The sequence below is a fragment of the Vanacampus margaritifer genome, chromosome 13 (genome assembly GCF_051991255.1).
Source record: "Vanacampus margaritifer isolate UIUO_Vmar chromosome 13, RoL_Vmar_1.0, whole genome shotgun sequence".
NCBI classification, from domain to species: domain Eukaryota; kingdom Metazoa; phylum Chordata; class Actinopteri; order Syngnathiformes; family Syngnathidae; genus Vanacampus; species Vanacampus margaritifer.
Window position 1 is genome coordinate 17,329,696 of NC_135444.1, and position 15,375 is coordinate 17,345,070.

The 15,375-nt window shown below is 40.8% G+C and overlaps 2 protein-coding genes across 8 annotated transcripts; one reads left to right on the forward strand and one right to left on the reverse strand.

Moving 5' to 3' along the window:
• Positions 1-847: 847 nt before the first annotated feature.
• On the reverse strand, positions 848-11,205 carry vamp4 (vesicle-associated membrane protein 4). Of its 5 annotated transcripts, none has more exons than XM_077584067.1 (9): positions 10,943-11,201; positions 8,893-9,015; positions 8,530-8,637; positions 6,583-6,629; positions 5,511-5,561; positions 3,913-4,013; positions 3,370-3,449; positions 3,246-3,297; positions 848-2,153 (listed from the first exon to the last, which is right to left on the reverse strand). In XM_077584067.1, the coding sequence occupies exons 1-9, from the start codon at positions 10,967-10,969 to the stop codon at positions 2,128-2,130; spliced, it is 615 nt and encodes a 204-aa protein (XP_077440193.1). In that variant the 5' UTR covers positions 10,970-11,201; the 3' UTR covers positions 848-2,127. The 5 variants fall into 5 exon arrangements, with proteins under 5 accessions (XP_077440193.1, XP_077440195.1, XP_077440196.1 ...); XM_077584069.1 differs by lacking the exon at positions 10,943-11,201 and adding an exon at positions 10,393-10,557; XM_077584070.1 differs by lacking the exon at positions 10,943-11,201 and adding an exon at positions 10,152-10,386.
• Positions 9,925-14,208, forward strand: LOC144062563 (ran guanine nucleotide release factor-like). 3 transcript variants are annotated; one of them, XM_077584062.1, is made up of 3 exons: positions 9,925-10,047; positions 11,630-11,842; positions 12,189-13,503. In XM_077584062.1, the coding sequence occupies exons 1-3, from the start codon at positions 9,962-9,964 to the stop codon at positions 13,048-13,050; spliced, it is 1,161 nt and encodes a 386-aa protein (XP_077440188.1). In that variant the 5' UTR covers positions 9,925-9,961; the 3' UTR covers positions 13,051-13,503. The 3 variants fall into 3 exon arrangements, with proteins under 3 accessions (XP_077440188.1, XP_077440190.1, XP_077440189.1); XM_077584064.1 differs by lacking the exons at positions 9,925-10,047; positions 11,630-11,842 and adding an exon at positions 10,825-10,854 and having other exon boundaries at positions 13,461-14,208; XM_077584063.1 differs by lacking the exon at positions 9,925-10,047 and having other exon boundaries at positions 10,919-11,842; positions 12,189-14,208.
• The last annotated feature ends 1,167 nt before the right edge of the window (positions 14,209-15,375 follow it).

Sequence of the window (15,375 nt, forward strand, 5' to 3'; positions counted from 1 at the left end):
CATTCCAAATAACTTCACCCAGGACTGTGTGTGTGTGTGTGACTAATAGCACTTGGCCTTGTCGTCTCATGTGTTTGATTTCCTTTCATGTGACTCACGTAACCGCCGCTATGCCCGGAATCTGAAGTAATCCCAAACGCAGGACCAAAACATGATGTGCTGCCAATGTGGGAAGATTTTTTTAAAAAATTAAATAAAATAAAAATGGCCCCTGCTCGCACAGTTATAGCATGATGAGATTTTGTGTGCTTCATCAATCAGACTTTTTAACCAACTGCATTTTTAAACAGGCGTGTGATTGAGAGGATGTTTTTAACAGTCCCAGACGGGTCTTTTTAAAATGTCAAATAAAACCATCATCCGCGGGTGGACGTGCGGTGGTGGGGGCCTGCGTGAAAGAAAAGACCTTGTTAGAACAATAATAAGGTCTGAAATATTCATTAACTGATGCCAGTCCAATAAAATGCCAATGACAGCATTGTGATGGCAGCTGAGGACAATTTTTCCTCTCTGCTTCCTTCCACTAGTCTTAAAAACTGTATTGATTCATATTGTGAATGTGGAATAAGAATTAGGCCGATTAATTTGTTTTTCATCCATCTCAGGGAGCCGCCATTTTGAACTGAAATTGTCGACGCTCGCATTGTCATCATCATGTGACCAAAGACAGAAAACCGGGCAGTCGAGGTTGGAATTGTTTTGTTTGGTTTGGGAAAAAATAAAGAAATGAAGTATTTCCTCTTCTTTATCTCTCATGTATTTTTCCATCAACTCTCTCACATGTTCCTCCAACTTGTCTCTCCATCATTCCGGTGTCCTCCAGATCACTGACTCAAACCGGAGAAGGGACCTTTAAAAGCACTTTTTATTTCAGACGGAGAGGAGGGAAGGAATAAGGATTGGAATGCTTACGGCAAATTGTGGCATTACAGAATTAATATGTACAGCTTGGAATAAATTAAAAAACAAAACAACTATGGGTCTTTAAATCCAGACCGTTTCACAGTATTCAAAATGCCCCCTCACCTTCATACAACACAAGCGGCAAATTCAGTATGACAATAAAAAACAAATTAAAAAAACAAAAGCTCTACAGAACCACATCGGCCCAGAGACATTCATGAACTGGATGTTTTGGTTTGGAACCTCTAATGCTACGTTCAGACCAACAGTCGGGGAGGCGTTTCCGGCGATCATTTCACTACATTTCGCCAGCGTTGGTTGAAATGAACTTTACAACGCCATCGCGTCAGCGACAGCCAATCGGTGTCGAGATAGTCCGCGTCACAGACAAAACACAGGAAGCGGTTGCAAAACGTGTAGCATAGCAATAATAGAGGATAGCTTGACCGTCGCGGTTTGCAGACACCCGGAAATGTACAACACGGCGAGCTACGTGTACCGCGACCGGGCCAAAAAGGAGATTGCTTGGAGGAAGCAGCGTGGATGTTGGCTTACCTGGTGAGTTTGTTTGTTTAATTGTCGAAGTGTGAAGCAAGCTAGCAATGCTACAATAACGTTAGCGCCACCTAGCGAAGCGGAAATCCCTCCTCTTCCTCCGTTGCGGCGCGTAGCGAAACTAATCCCATTTGAGAACCCCGCGAACAAACACGCGCGAGACCAGCGTAGCTTCGCGATATTTTCGGCTCGGTCTGAACGTAGCATTACTGATTGATTCAGTTCCATACATACACGTTCCCCTTTCAAACTTCCATTGTTGGTACTTTTCCGTTTGAGTCACTACACACTTGCAGTCCAGTCATACTAGCGGACAGAGAATGTTCACTTCCATAAAGGAAGTAATAAAGAGCATGAAGAAGACCAAAAGTCCTCCATGTTGTTCCCCCGTATGGCCTTCCTTGTTTAAAACAAATTGGCAGGTTACACGATAATGTCACGCATGGAACTGTACTACTTGGCGTAAAGAGGGACGCGTCCGATAAAACCGAGTCTACGCTTTCTAAAAGTCCAAAGCAGGGATGAAGGCGGCCGGGCCAACCTTGGTGATGATCGCTGAAGAGGGATGGGGGGCGTCGTCCGGCGCCCATGTCCCCCAAACCGGAATAGGAGGGCCGTGTGACGAGGTGAGGATGGAGGGCGGCCCGTCGCCCTCCTCCTCATCGGATACTAACGATACCGCAGAATCACTGGAACTGAGAGGCACAAAAAGAGATATGAAGATAAAATGAATCCCACTGGGCAAGTTGTTTGTGATACCGTGGACATGCTACAACTACGGGTGTGTGTATCTCTAACAACAACAATTACGCAATATCACAAGAGAATGCTTGATGTTGGTGTACGCAATCTTTTTCAAATTGATTTACTTCCCGGATTCTGTCATCGTTTTCCAAAGTAGAAGCAGATGTTTACGAATGTCTTATTTTGATTGAACACAATAAGATAATTGGTCTGACTTCATGAAGGACTACAGAAATCAGAGAACAATGATCATTTGGGAAATTTTATGTTTCTCAAAAGGTGCTAAACCACGTGATGTCAAACATACGGCTCGCGGGCCAGAACTGGCCCACCAGGGGGACCAAACTGGCCCGTGAGGACAAAACACAAATGGCAGCTCTTCATTAAAAGGAACTGTTGTTTTGTCCACTGGAAGGTGTACCGACGACCACTTATATATTAAAATTAAATTTCAGATTATTCTGCAATAAAATTAAATAATGGGAATATTTTCAGAATATACGTGTCATTTTAATTTTATTATTATTTAACTCTAAACAATTACTCGATTATTAAAATTGTTGATTATTTGACAATTATTTATCAATTACCTGGTACTTTTGACATTTCTACTCTCCAATAAAAGACTATTCAATACGTATCTGGATAAATGGGGTGCTACACAATCCAAGGACAGTTTCATTTTAAAGTGCAACAATTTGATTCGATTCGATTAAATATGGTACAGCTCAGTCCAAAAGGGTATGATGATATGAAGTTTTTAATCAGTACTGTAAATGGGGCAGTCCTTCTAAGATATCTCTCTCCATTAAAAAAAGAAAATGTGATAAATATATAATTTGATTCGAAGTGCTCACATAAACTAAATAATTTTCCGATTCAAATCGTTTTTTCTTACACCTTTACCTATAATCCTATGCGGCCTACAAATATTTATTGTTTTATGTCTTCAGTTCTGTGAGTGATAGATTAATTTGGATTGCAACTTAAATTTGAAAAAACGAGAATCGGGATTCAAAGCAGGGGAGGTTATGCGGACCCACCGATTATAATCAGCAGGAGACCAAACACGACCAGAGCGATAATCATCTTCATCTGAGGATGACAAAGCACACATGCTTGGTGACACTAATTATCGGCGTATCAAAACGTTGTCCGACAACACACCTTCATGTTCCGCCACATCATCCTCCTGTGCAGCTGTTTGGCCCGACTGCTGAAGGCCGACGCGTTGTCCGAGAGGCTCTCTGGAAAAAACGGAAAAGGCGCACGAGGACACGTGAGGAGAAATTTTTAGGAGAAGCTGTGTATCGCGTTTGCTTGGACCAAAGTGACTTAAGACTGCGCCGCTGTTACGCAAGCTTCCAGAACACATGAAAAGTTGCCAGGTTATACACAACGGAAACAAAAACACATTGGCCGCCTCCTACTTAACGCCGGGTCATGTCGCCTGGATACCGTTGCGCGTAAACACTCCCCGTCCCCTCGTCCAAGGACAGACCTCCCCCTCCCCATCTGACACTTTTTGTGAAGACGCTTGTTAACCCGGAGGAATGTAACCCTGTCCCAACTACTAAGACGACACCTGAGACGGGCGCTCCAGGGGGCTACAAATGTGTTCCACGTGTGTTGCGTGTAGGCAGCGTGTTGTCGAGCACGCACGCTAGATTGAGAGACACTGGCGTTATTTCCGCGTTAAATGGGACTCACCCGATTTGTCCTGCAGGTCGTCGAGACGCTCGCCCCTCTCGATCACCTTGGAGATGTTTTCCTGCATCACGTCGATGACCTCGTCCACCTGCGACTGCACACTGAAAACCAACAAGACACGAGTCGTCAACGTTGGGGATGATTTTTTTGCATTTAAGTGCACTTCATTTACCATTTGACCATGTGATCGTTTGTATAAATGATACTTTGTTGACATTTTCCTAAGGACGCATAATATGCAAATAGCTAGGGATAGGCGCCACACACAAAAAAGGTAATAAAATTCAAATTCAATAGTTAACTCACGATTAATGCCAAATTTTATATCTGTTCTAAATAAAATGTACAATAAAGTTTTCAAACTTTTGTTACCATGAAAGTGGAAAAAATATTAAACTAATAGAAATATAATTCATATTCAAGATACCCGGTAAAAAACAAGTGTGATATTGATTTGTGTTGAGGTAATTTTTCTGCCACTAGATGGCATAATTGCATTTGTAAGACATTGGTGACAGCTCAGTGCATTTTTCTTTACATATTAAGAGCCATCTAATCTTTAACATTAAGTAACTTGTGAAATTGTGCACATTTTTAAAATTGTAAAATGCAATTCAAAATAAAATGTACAGTAAAGTTTTCATACTTTTGCTAACATAAAAGTGGAAAAAATATTAAACTAATAGAAATATAATTCATATTAAAGATACCCGGTAAAAAACAAGTGTGATATTGATTTGTGTTGAGGTAATTTTTCTGCCACTAGATGGCATAATTGCATTTGTAAGACATTGGCTCAGTGCATTTTTCTTTACATATTAAGAGCTATCTAATCTTTAACATTAAGTAACTTGTGAAATGGTGCATTTTTAAAATTGTAAAATGCAATTCTAAATAAAATGTACAATAAAGTTTTCATACTTTTGTTAACATAAAAGTGGAAAAAATATTAAACTAATAGAAATATGGCTGCATCTTTTAGTCATTGATACAGTAATTTCAGAATAATTCATATTCAAGATACCCGGTAAAAAAACGTGTGATATAGATTTTTGTTGAGGTCATTTTTTCTGCCACTAGATGGCATAATTGCATTTGTAAGACATTGGTGACAGCTCAGTGCATTTTTCTTTCTTGAACATGACGTAACCTGTGAAATTGGACACATTTTTAAAATTGTAAAATACAACCTGACCCCAGTCTTTACAAATATATGCATAATTATTATTATTATTATTTTTTTACTGCTAAATTTTGACGTGGACGTGTCTGCTGCGTTGCGACTGGAATTCCCCAAGAACAGACTTTCCAACTAAGAAAAATTTAATTAATTACTAATTTAAAAAAAATGGTGGTATTAAAGGAACTTTAAATCAACATACTAATTTTGACACCCCCAGTAATAATACAAAGGTCAATATTAGGGCAGACAGCAGTGGGATGGGAAGAGGGACGGGAAGATTACGCAACAATGTGCATGTTACACAATGCGTTAACTACCTGCAAACCTCCTGTAAACACAACAAGCCGATTATGTAACACACGCAGGCACAGATGCGACTGTTTTGTTTCGTGGGAAGGAATGCGCTTGGACTCACTGTTTGAGTTTGTCATTCTGGCCCGCCAACCGGGGTCCTGTCGGGCCGCGCCTGGAGAACGGGGCACAAATCAAGTCAATAAAGTGTGGTACTGTAACTGTATACAGGGTGAGGTAAATGTAGGGATTTTTTTTTTTCTTCCTTCATTTCATACTTTTGTGTTCCTTCCTTCTGTCCATCCTTTTTCCTCCCCCCCCCCACACTTCCTTTCATACTTGTTTCCCTTTCCCTTCATTTCATACAACCTTCTTTCCTTCTACATAAGACATAATTGTTTTTTTCTTCCAAGGCCCGATATTAGTAGTCAAGAAACCGATATTCATTTTCAGTAAAAGGGGGGGAAAAAATATTGGCTTCACAATTTTATAATTCCAATTGTGAACTTTTTTTTCTATGTCTTCAAGCACGTTTCCTTTTTAATCTTAGACAACAGACAATCTTCCTTTTAATTTTAAACAAAAAGTTTAAAATTATGAGAGCTCTCAGGATCATCAATATGCCTTAAAAAGTTAAATGCTAACAAGTAAATAGCATAGCATAGCTCCCTATAGTTTATTCTACAGTCAATATTTTATTCCAAAGTTTCAAAATAACTAATGTTAAAAATCTTTGTTTTAATTTAGCAAAAACAAAATGTGCAGAGTTCCTAGAGTCAGCAATCTCTTTACAATATTAACCTAAATTTTAAATAAATAACTCCCTGAGGTAAACCGTTTTAAATTGATCTTTTATCGACCATCATATATTGCCAACACCGATATTTGTTAAATGTCGAATTGTCGGCACCAATAATCGGCCTGGCCGATAATCGGTCTTTCGCTACTTCCTGCTGTCAAATCTTATTTCCTTCCTTCTGTCATTCTTTCTCCCTCCCGCCAATCCTTTCAAAACATTCAGATTTTTTTTTTTTTGCTTTCCTTCCTTCCTTTTTTGTTCATACATCCTTGTTTCCTCCCTTCCTTCCTTCTAGCTTTCATACCATCCCAGTTTCCTTCCTTCATCCCTTAAAAACAGTTCATCAACAAGCATACCCCTACTTTGGACCACCCTGAAAATACAAACACAAACTCACAGAAAAAAATCTTCCTCCTCATCAGAGTCTTCCTCCAGCAGATTCCTCTGTGAACACAAAACAGATACAAATCTCCTTGAACATGGAAGTGTAATTAAGTGGAATGAATACCTCTTTGAAAGCGCATTAAAAACATATGCAAAGGCAGATGTTTTTTTTTTTTATTGGAAAGGTGCATCTAATGTTGTGGTCGGTGAGTTTCAAAAGAAGATTTATTATGTTGATGATGAGTGGCTACAAGTCTGCTTCGCTGTCACCACCTGAGCCAACATCAAAAGCACCGAGTCCATGCCGACAAGAGGACCGGATCCAAAGTGTGAGCGTGGATCAGGAGGAGCAGACTCGGGTCTAAAAGAAGCAGCGACACCGAACACCCGATGCTATTCGCGGAGAATCAGCGTGGACGGCTGCATTAAATTCCTCACATGAGGAGAATGGGTCCGATTGGACGGTGACACGGCGGAAGGTCGCAGTCACCCGGGAGAGCTGCGTCTCTTCATTGTCTAAATGCGGTGCGTGCGTTACAGGATTGTTCCGTGAGATTATGTGGAGTTTAGACGACGTGCATTTCCTACAGGTGGTGTGGAATTAGAGACTCAAGGATGGCGACCGTCATCTGATGAAGTATCCGTGACACAGCAAAACGGAGTTCAAATAGGGTGGTGGGTGTTGTGAGGGACAATCTTGGCAAAGACCATTGCACGTGTAGGACTCTCCCCCCCCCCCCCCCCCAAACTAAACAGACATTCTAAATAATAGCGTTTGTGGAATATGAATTAAGAAACAAAATTCATACGTTTTTATACATCTCAGGGGGGCGGCCATTTTGCCCGTTTTGTCGACTGAAAATGACATCACAGTTGCTCAGGGTGAGCCGTGATTGGTCGTTGCCTGAGCAATAAAAAGTGGCAAAATGGCCGTCTCCCGAGATGGATAAAAACGGGGGAATTTTATCACGATCAATTACGGCTAACCTGTCGTTTTTAAGTTTGGTCATGTGACATTCTGAGCCGTGATTATTCGTTAGCTGAGCCCTGAGTAACTGTGATGTCATTTTCAGTTGACAGCAGGTGAAAAAAATGACTTTTGGGGGGAGGGAGGGGGGGGATTCAGCTGCTTTATTGATATTCCACAAACACAATAATATGTAGAACATATTGTAAAGATTTTTTTTTGTTTACTTCCCCTTTACCATTGGAAACTATGGCCACATGATAAATAATGAGTGCAATAAATGTAATGCAAATTTCATTGAATTTAACTTATTTACTGCCATTGACGGTTATAAACATCAAAAAATTATTTTAACTATTTCTACTAGTTTAATTTTTTTCTACTTTTGTTAAGAGTATCAAAACCTAGATTTTTTTTTTTATTGTACATTTAGAACAGATTAAAATAAATAACGATTAAAATTTTTTATCGCATGATGGCCCTAATTTTTAACAATCATTTACTGAGGCGACTAAATTTTTTAATTGTAATTAATCGCATGACTTCACTAGTTAACTCACAATTAATCACAAATTTTATATCTGTTCTAAATGCACAATTTAAAAAAAATCGAGGTCTTCATACTCTTGTTAACAAAAGTGGGGGAAAAAATGTTAAACTAATAGAAATAGTTGAAATGAATTTTTGACGTTTATAGCCGTCAATGGCAGTTAATGAGTGAATAATGAATCATGACAACAAATTGTTTTTATATTTACACTCCAATGATGCTAATTTTAGCAACTGGTTGCTAAGGGATAGCCAATGCCACGTACTTCCTTTCCCTGCTATTTTGATAACAACACCATGGCTTATTTCTAAATATATGTCATGATCTTTTAGTCAGCCTGGTGAGTGCATCCAAAAAATCTACACGTGCACACACACACAAATGCAATCTCACAGACAGACGCACACGCTAACAGAAAGGAAGATGGACTTGATCTTCCTCACCCTCTCGCTGCGTACGGATCCCGTGACCTCGTCGTCGTTGAGATGTCTCTTGAACTTGGGGGGCATGTTGTCGTCAAGATGCTGCTGCTCCTCCCGATCGGGCTCCCTCTGCAAGGAAAGAGACATTAGGAGAAACAGACACTTCATTAGGTGCACCTGCGTAATCTAATAATCATGTTATGGGAAATGTCCTTTTTGATGACTAGTATACAAATAGTAGCTAGTTTATCTGTCAAGTATTTTAACCAACGATATAGATACAACTGTTTTGAATTGTGAGCGGGGAAAAAAATCCACAAAATGTTTCTTTTAAAAGTGTCACATAACACTTGGGTTCGCTCTGGTCAACCATAAAAGGTATACCATTGAGTCCAGTTCAGTTTTGAAACGGTTGCGCTCTCCGCGTCCAATTTCTGGCACCGCGACTGGAAACCTTTCAGGCCTTTCAGTGCGAAGAAGTTTCCAGTAAACACACACGAGAAGCAGCTACGATGAGGAAAGAGAGAGAGGGGGGGGGGGGAGGAAATCGAGCATGTTAGGAACGTAGAAAAGAAAAATAGAGGGTTAGTTAGAAAAGAGCTTCTAGAAATAAAAACTCTAAATGATGTCAAGCATTTGAGTCAAACGCCAAGCTGAAGACCCAAATTAGTAATAGGTGACTTGGTATAAAATAACACCCTGAGTTTGGGGAACACTTAATCTAGGTTTTAACATGCAAAGTAGAATCAAGCATCATAATGGGAAAGGACTGTCAACAGTCAAGTAATGTGAAAAGAAAGGTGTAATGACTAAAATATGACTGTTAAAGATAAGAAAATGAAAGATACAGGGTGGGTCAAACATTGGTGTGCTGTTTGTAAATTTAAATATAAGGCAGATAAGTATTTTTTTTCACAAAGGAAGAAAATGAAAAGAAAGTAAGGTAGAAAGGAAGTTCCGTCTTTCCAGAAAAGAAAGATGAAAAAGGTCTGAGACAGAACGAAGAGGGTAACGAAGGAAGGCCCGGGGGGGGGGGGGGGCTAGGGGGGTCAGAGGTGAAGGTTGAAAAGAAGGTTGGAAGGTAGGAAAAAAGTAAAGGCAAGTAGGTAGGATATCAGATCGAACTGATGGAAAAAAAGAAAGGAAAGAAAGATGAACAAAAGGCAGGTCTGAGTGAAGGAAGAAAAGTAAAAAGGAAGGAGAGAAAAAATGAAGGAGATCCAAAGGGCAAAAAAGCAGGTTTAAGATACAGAAAGGAAGTATATATATATAAAAAGTAAAATAAAATTACATTAAATCAAAGGAAATTATGTAAAGGGCACATGAATAACAAGCAGATATGATTGGTAGAAGGCAGGAAGTTAGAAAAATACGTTTACACGAAAGATGCAAATGAAGGCAAAGGAAGGATGGATGCAAGGATGCAAAATTAAAAAGGTGTCAGTGGGAAAGAATGAAGGAAGGCGGGTCACAAGTTCGGGAAAGAAAATATGCCAAGAAGAAAATGCAGGTCTGGGGGAAGTTAGCCAGAAAAGGAAGGTAGGTCGTTTAACCAAATGAAGGATGTAATAATGCATGAATAAAAGGCTTGTAGATAAGATTGTTTTTTTGTACCTACTTTTGGCCCACCCTGACAAACATACCTGACACACAGCTGCTTTGTAAAAGAAATGTCAGAATAAATACTCAAATTGTTGCGATTGACATGACCAATACTTTCCTCGGCCTTTTGTAACAAAGCAAAATGCTTCCCGGTGCCGTATAAAAGCAAATCTGGCATATTAAAGAAGCTGTGTCACTGCTATGTGTTATGTCGTAGCCTCCATGCTAAGCTACGGATGCTAACGCCACCGCCACCCGCCTCGGCCATCAAAGGACGCAAACCTTGACGTGGGAAGAAGATTCACGCTTAAAGGTGTCTGATCTGTAAGAGGTTTTATCAAATGATGTCCAAGAAGGGGACCATTGTGGATGTTAGCTTCCGTCGCTACTGCCGCTGCTGCTTTCTGATAGCTTGACACGGATCAGCTGATCAGGAAGTCAATAGGAAAGCCGCACCCACCCGACACAATATATATTATACAGGTCAGTTATATAGTTCGCAGAGGATATGGAAACATGTCCATTTTATAGAAATACAATTCTGTTTATATAATAATTAATAATAATTAAATATGATCTTTAGGGATAAGCATGCCAAGTTGCAGTTTGTCTTATGGCTTCGGCTCGCCTGTAGATGGCAGCAGTGCAATCACTAAATCAACCACAATACGAAGAAGAATACTCGGAAAAGGCAATAAACAAGCCGACACACCACTGATCTTATAAAGGTTAACATTGTAAAGGGTGCGTCAAAATGAGATATAGGGTTTTAACAGATGTCATGTCACATTTACGTTTTCTTCCTGGCATGTTTCCTTTCCTGATCTCCTACCTGTTTACTCAAGAAGAGCGAGCGCATTCAGCGGAAGTGGCATGTGTCGAGGCAGTGGTCACTTCCGCTTTCTTCCACCCATCCATGCGTTTTCTTCTTTTCGTCCTGGCCCCCTTACTTCTCTGACCTCCTTTCTTGATTTCCCCGGACACATTTTTGCATCCTTCATTCCTTTAACTGTATTTATGTTTCCCTGTCCAACGGGGTAAATAAATGACACAGAAGAGGAAATACCGGGCTCCGTAAAAAAGAGACTTCCGGGAAAAAGAAAAAAAAGCCATGCAGGACGATCATTTCCGGGATACTGCTGCGCCGTTGTAAATGTGACAACTCTGTCACAACAGTCTGATCAACGCTAAAAATGAAACGAATGAAGAAATTCTTGTATCAGAAATCGATTTCCAGTTATACTCAGCAATGCTGTGTGCCTTTATGTCAAGCTTCTGCAAAATACAATTCTGTAATTAGTTTTTTTGGATTTCCCGCGGATGAGGATATTCGACGTCGGTGGATGGTCGCCATCCGCAGGGACGACTCAGAAATTAAAAACCGCACTCGGGTGTGTAGCCGGCATTTTTCGAAAGAGGACATACTGGCGCCAAAATCAGAGAAAGGACGGCGTTTGTTAAAGCAAGGCGCCGTCCCTGTGTTGTTTGAATGGAACAATTATTCTCTCGCCCCTTCAAGATCAAGTTTTTGGGAGGGAGAACCTCCCGAAGAAGACACAGCCATACCAGACCTACGAGATATCCTAGCTGATCACGACTACAGCGTGCGTCCTGATCCAGCTTTTGACGATGAGGAAAAAACAACTATGTGGGAACCTGACGAGATTCGGATTGAAAGATTTGGCATTCACAGATTTGCGTCCTCTGATAAAGACATAAGGTTCTTTACCAGGTAAGACAAGTTCAGGTAATAAACGCAAAGTAACATGCATACAGTAAATTAAATGTATTTAATGGTACTTAAACGCAGCGTTCCACCCCCAAGAATGTTGCATATTTGTATGTATCTGTTTCTTAAAAATATTGCTGATTGTGCAAAATGAACATAATCAGTGTCTTAAACTCAAGATAACTTGTGCCAATGTATTTGCTGTGTATCAAACTGTTAGCCTTTTGTATTAATCAGACAGTACCCTTGAATTAGCACTATTAAAATAAACGTTATGTTTTGCCTAATGCATCTAATATTGACCAATGATAAACTGATTAATATTTCATATTTTTTTCTCTTTCTTTAGGTTTGCCTCTTTTGATCTGATGATGCGCTTCTGGGCGTTGATTGAACCAGCCCTACCATTTATGGCAAAGTTTAGGCTAGCTCAAGGAGGCACGCTGACTGAGGGATATTCCGACGGCCGTGCCCTGCATCCCATCGAGGAGTGTTTCATGTTCCTGAACTACCTGGCCCTCGGATCCGAGCAGCAAGACCTTGCTGATCGTTACGGAGTCCACCGGGCAACCGTCTGCCGCGTTATCATTTCATGGAGCAACTTTCTGTATACAATCCTAGGTTCAGTGAGGATTTGGATACCCCAGGATCAGATTCAGAAACATATGCCAGCTGCGTTTGAAAATTACTCTGACACTACTGTCATCCTGAACTGCAGCGAGTTGAGGTGTCAAACCCCATCCCTCCCAATTCTCCCGAGTGAGGTTATTTCGCACTACGTGTCACACGCCACACTGAAAGGACTCTTTGGAATAGCTCCACACGGGGCGGTCACATTTGTCTCTGAGCTGTACGCGGGATCGATTAGTGACAAACAAATTGTGCGTGTATCTGGTCTCATATCCCTGTTAAAACCTGAGATGGCTGTCATGGTAACTAAAGATTTTATCATTGATGATGACATTGTACCATGCAAGATTTATAGACCAGCCTGTGATCTCAGGGTGCATGTGGAGCGCAACATTCGCCGGGTTAAGGAGCACAAATTCTTTGAATCTGAGATTCCGGTACAGCTTTTTGGCAGCATTAATCAAATATACTCTGTGGCGTGTCTGCTCATGAATTATGAGAATGGGCCTCTTGTTGAAAGCATGAACGAAAACTACAACTTGGATTCCAACTTGTCTTCTTCGCAAGCTTCTAAGTCTTAGAAGCTTGACACCACAACCCCCTCTTCTGTTGTTATTTATAGTTATTATGTTTTTAACTCCTTTTTCTTGTGGTTTCCTAAAAACGTCACATTCTTACTGCCATTTAATTACTTACATTTTGTACTGTATATACATTTTAATTTGATAACTAAGAAAAAACAGCCATTATGAAATTTATTGTTTAATTTAAAATGTGACCATTACTAAGCAGACATGTATTTAATTACACAAGAAGGTAAAATAAAAACGCACAAATCTGCTAAATTGCCGTTTGGCTTTTGTCCGCCTCGCCTGTAGATGGCAGCAGTGTGGCGTTGAAATTAATACAAAGAAGAAATCAAACCCGGAAGCACGTATTTAATGCAGCACGTTTTGGGGACTAATGTTGAATAAGGTGTGTTTATTTACAGATAAAGCAAAGACTGTGTCCATTGTGAAAGTCTCCAGGTGACATGGAGCTCGTCAACGAGCCTCATCCGCTGTTCGGAGGCGCTATGTCGGCCGTCCTGCCTCACAGCGCCGCGGACGTGAGCAAGATGCGAGAGATCCCGGACAACCAGGAGGCGTTCGTCCACGCTCGAACCGACCAAAGCCTTATCGTGGAGCTGGTTGAGTACCAAGACCACATTGCGGACCAGGACGCAGCCCGGTACCATTTTGAGGACATAGCGGGAAGCAACGCCGCCACGGAACCCGGCGCGCAGCAGGTGACCGATGTGATCGCCTTGGCCAAGTCGTCACTCTCCCTGTCGGCGTGCAGTTCCGCTTGGGTGCTGACGGGAATCCAATGCGTCTCCAAGTACAACGAGACGGCGACAAACCTGGTGACGCTTCACATCTGCGTGTTCCGTCTGCCCCAGTTCGGCACCGACCTGCTGGTGACGTTCAACGACCCGCAGAGCATCTGCCCCGACAGTAGCAGCAGTCCCGCGGCTGCGGGACCCGACGTAGTGCCGTGGACTGTGGATGACTTTCAGCAATTGCTACAGTCCTTGACGCTGCTTAATCCAGGACTGTTTGGCTAAAAAGATGGTGTTTGGAAACCTATGGAGCGCGGGACATGAATGGACCTTCCAGCCATGCAATTATTAAAGCAAGTCAAGCAGCAGACTAAATATCCCAACATATTTTACAAAAATAAAAATAATTAATACAGTAGAGTATTAAATTACCATTTGTGGCACACACAAAAAATAATTCATATTATATAATTAAAAGGAGGGCCTTTTTTGAGTGATTGCTTTTAATGCAAAAACATTTTTAAAGCTCAAATCAAACACAATCTATTACATGATGATGGTTGACTAACTTAACAAGTTCTAATTTCAAGACCATTTGTCACATAAAGGAAATGGGCTCCCATGGTTTCTTGTCTTCCAAGTGCAAGAATTTGAGGTTTGTTTTCGGGTGTATGACCTAACATTTGAGTTATGAGTGATCTTCAAACACCATGGCAATTGAAAGTAGTGACTAGTTACTCAAGCACTTTTAGGATATTTATTGGATTGAAACATGAAAAAAAAGGCAGTGTTTTTAATAACATTTTGACCTTCTTGATTATCACAATAAAATGAAACTACTCACCATGTAAAGAAAACTGACAGAAGTAATGGTGAGTGGCGGTTGCTGGCGATGACCAGCTGCCTAACTAAAGATAACGTTTGTGATACATGTATTAAATGTATATAAAAATGCCAAGATGCTGATGCATGATTATTACAAACGTGTGTCTTTGGCTGCGCACGATGAAAAGGCCACTCTTAAAATATGACAACACAATCCGTATCTGAGGGCGTCTTTAATGAAGGGTTAAACGCATGTGCATGTGATTGTAGTAAAAGTCAGATCCGGTCACAGAGACTTCACTTTTCTCATAAACTCCACAAATACCAAGTTGGAATGTTCCCATCATATTGGAAGAAAGAGAAAAAAAAAAAAGAAGTTTTATTCCCCCCAACCCCCCAGTTCTGTTCAAAACATTTACGGAAAGCCATTAATATGCTTTTGAAACGAGAGCTGACAGTCAGCCAATTGGTATGCGGCACAAAGCACTCTTTTTATACTCCTGTGGCTTCTTGTTATTCTTTATAAGAGCGCCTGGAGGTTTTCATCTGTGTCAGGTGCACTGGTTTGTCCCTGTAGAAGCCACATCAAAACCTCATCTTCTTGTGCAATCATGACATACCGAGACTTGATGAAGTCACACAGCCCTTTTCCTGTTTTTCATCCTCATGTCAGAAGGGCAAACCTCCCGCTGGACTCGCACCGACATTTTTGGCGCAGCCATATATGGTGTGGAGTATATAGTCAACCTGCTTGCAAGAG

Bases quoted from the DNA above. Each gene is read 5' to 3' on its own strand.
- LOC144062563 (XM_077584062.1), top strand. From the start codon at position 9,962: ATGAAGGAAGGCGGGTCACAAGTTCGGGAAAGAAAATATGCCAAGAAG. The intron at 10,048-11,629 runs GTAGGTCGTTTA...CGCCCCTTCAAG, and splicing joins AAGTTAGCCAGAAAAGGAAG to ATCAAGTTTTTGGGAGGGAG. The intron at 11,843-12,188 runs GTAAGACAAGTT...CTCTTTCTTTAG, and splicing joins GACATAAGGTTCTTTACCAG to GTTTGCCTCTTTTGATCTGA.
- vamp4 (XM_077584067.1), bottom strand. From the start codon at position 10,969: ATGCGCTCGCTCTTCTTGAGTAAACAG. The intron at 8,638-8,892 runs GTATACCTTTTA...CTTTCCTTGCAG, and splicing joins AAACTGAACTGGACTCAATG to AGGGAGCCCGATCGGGAGGA. The intron at 4,014-5,510 runs GTGAGTCCAAGC...GTTGGTTTTCAG, and splicing joins CAGAATGACAAACTCAAACA to TGTGCAGTCGCAGGTGGACG.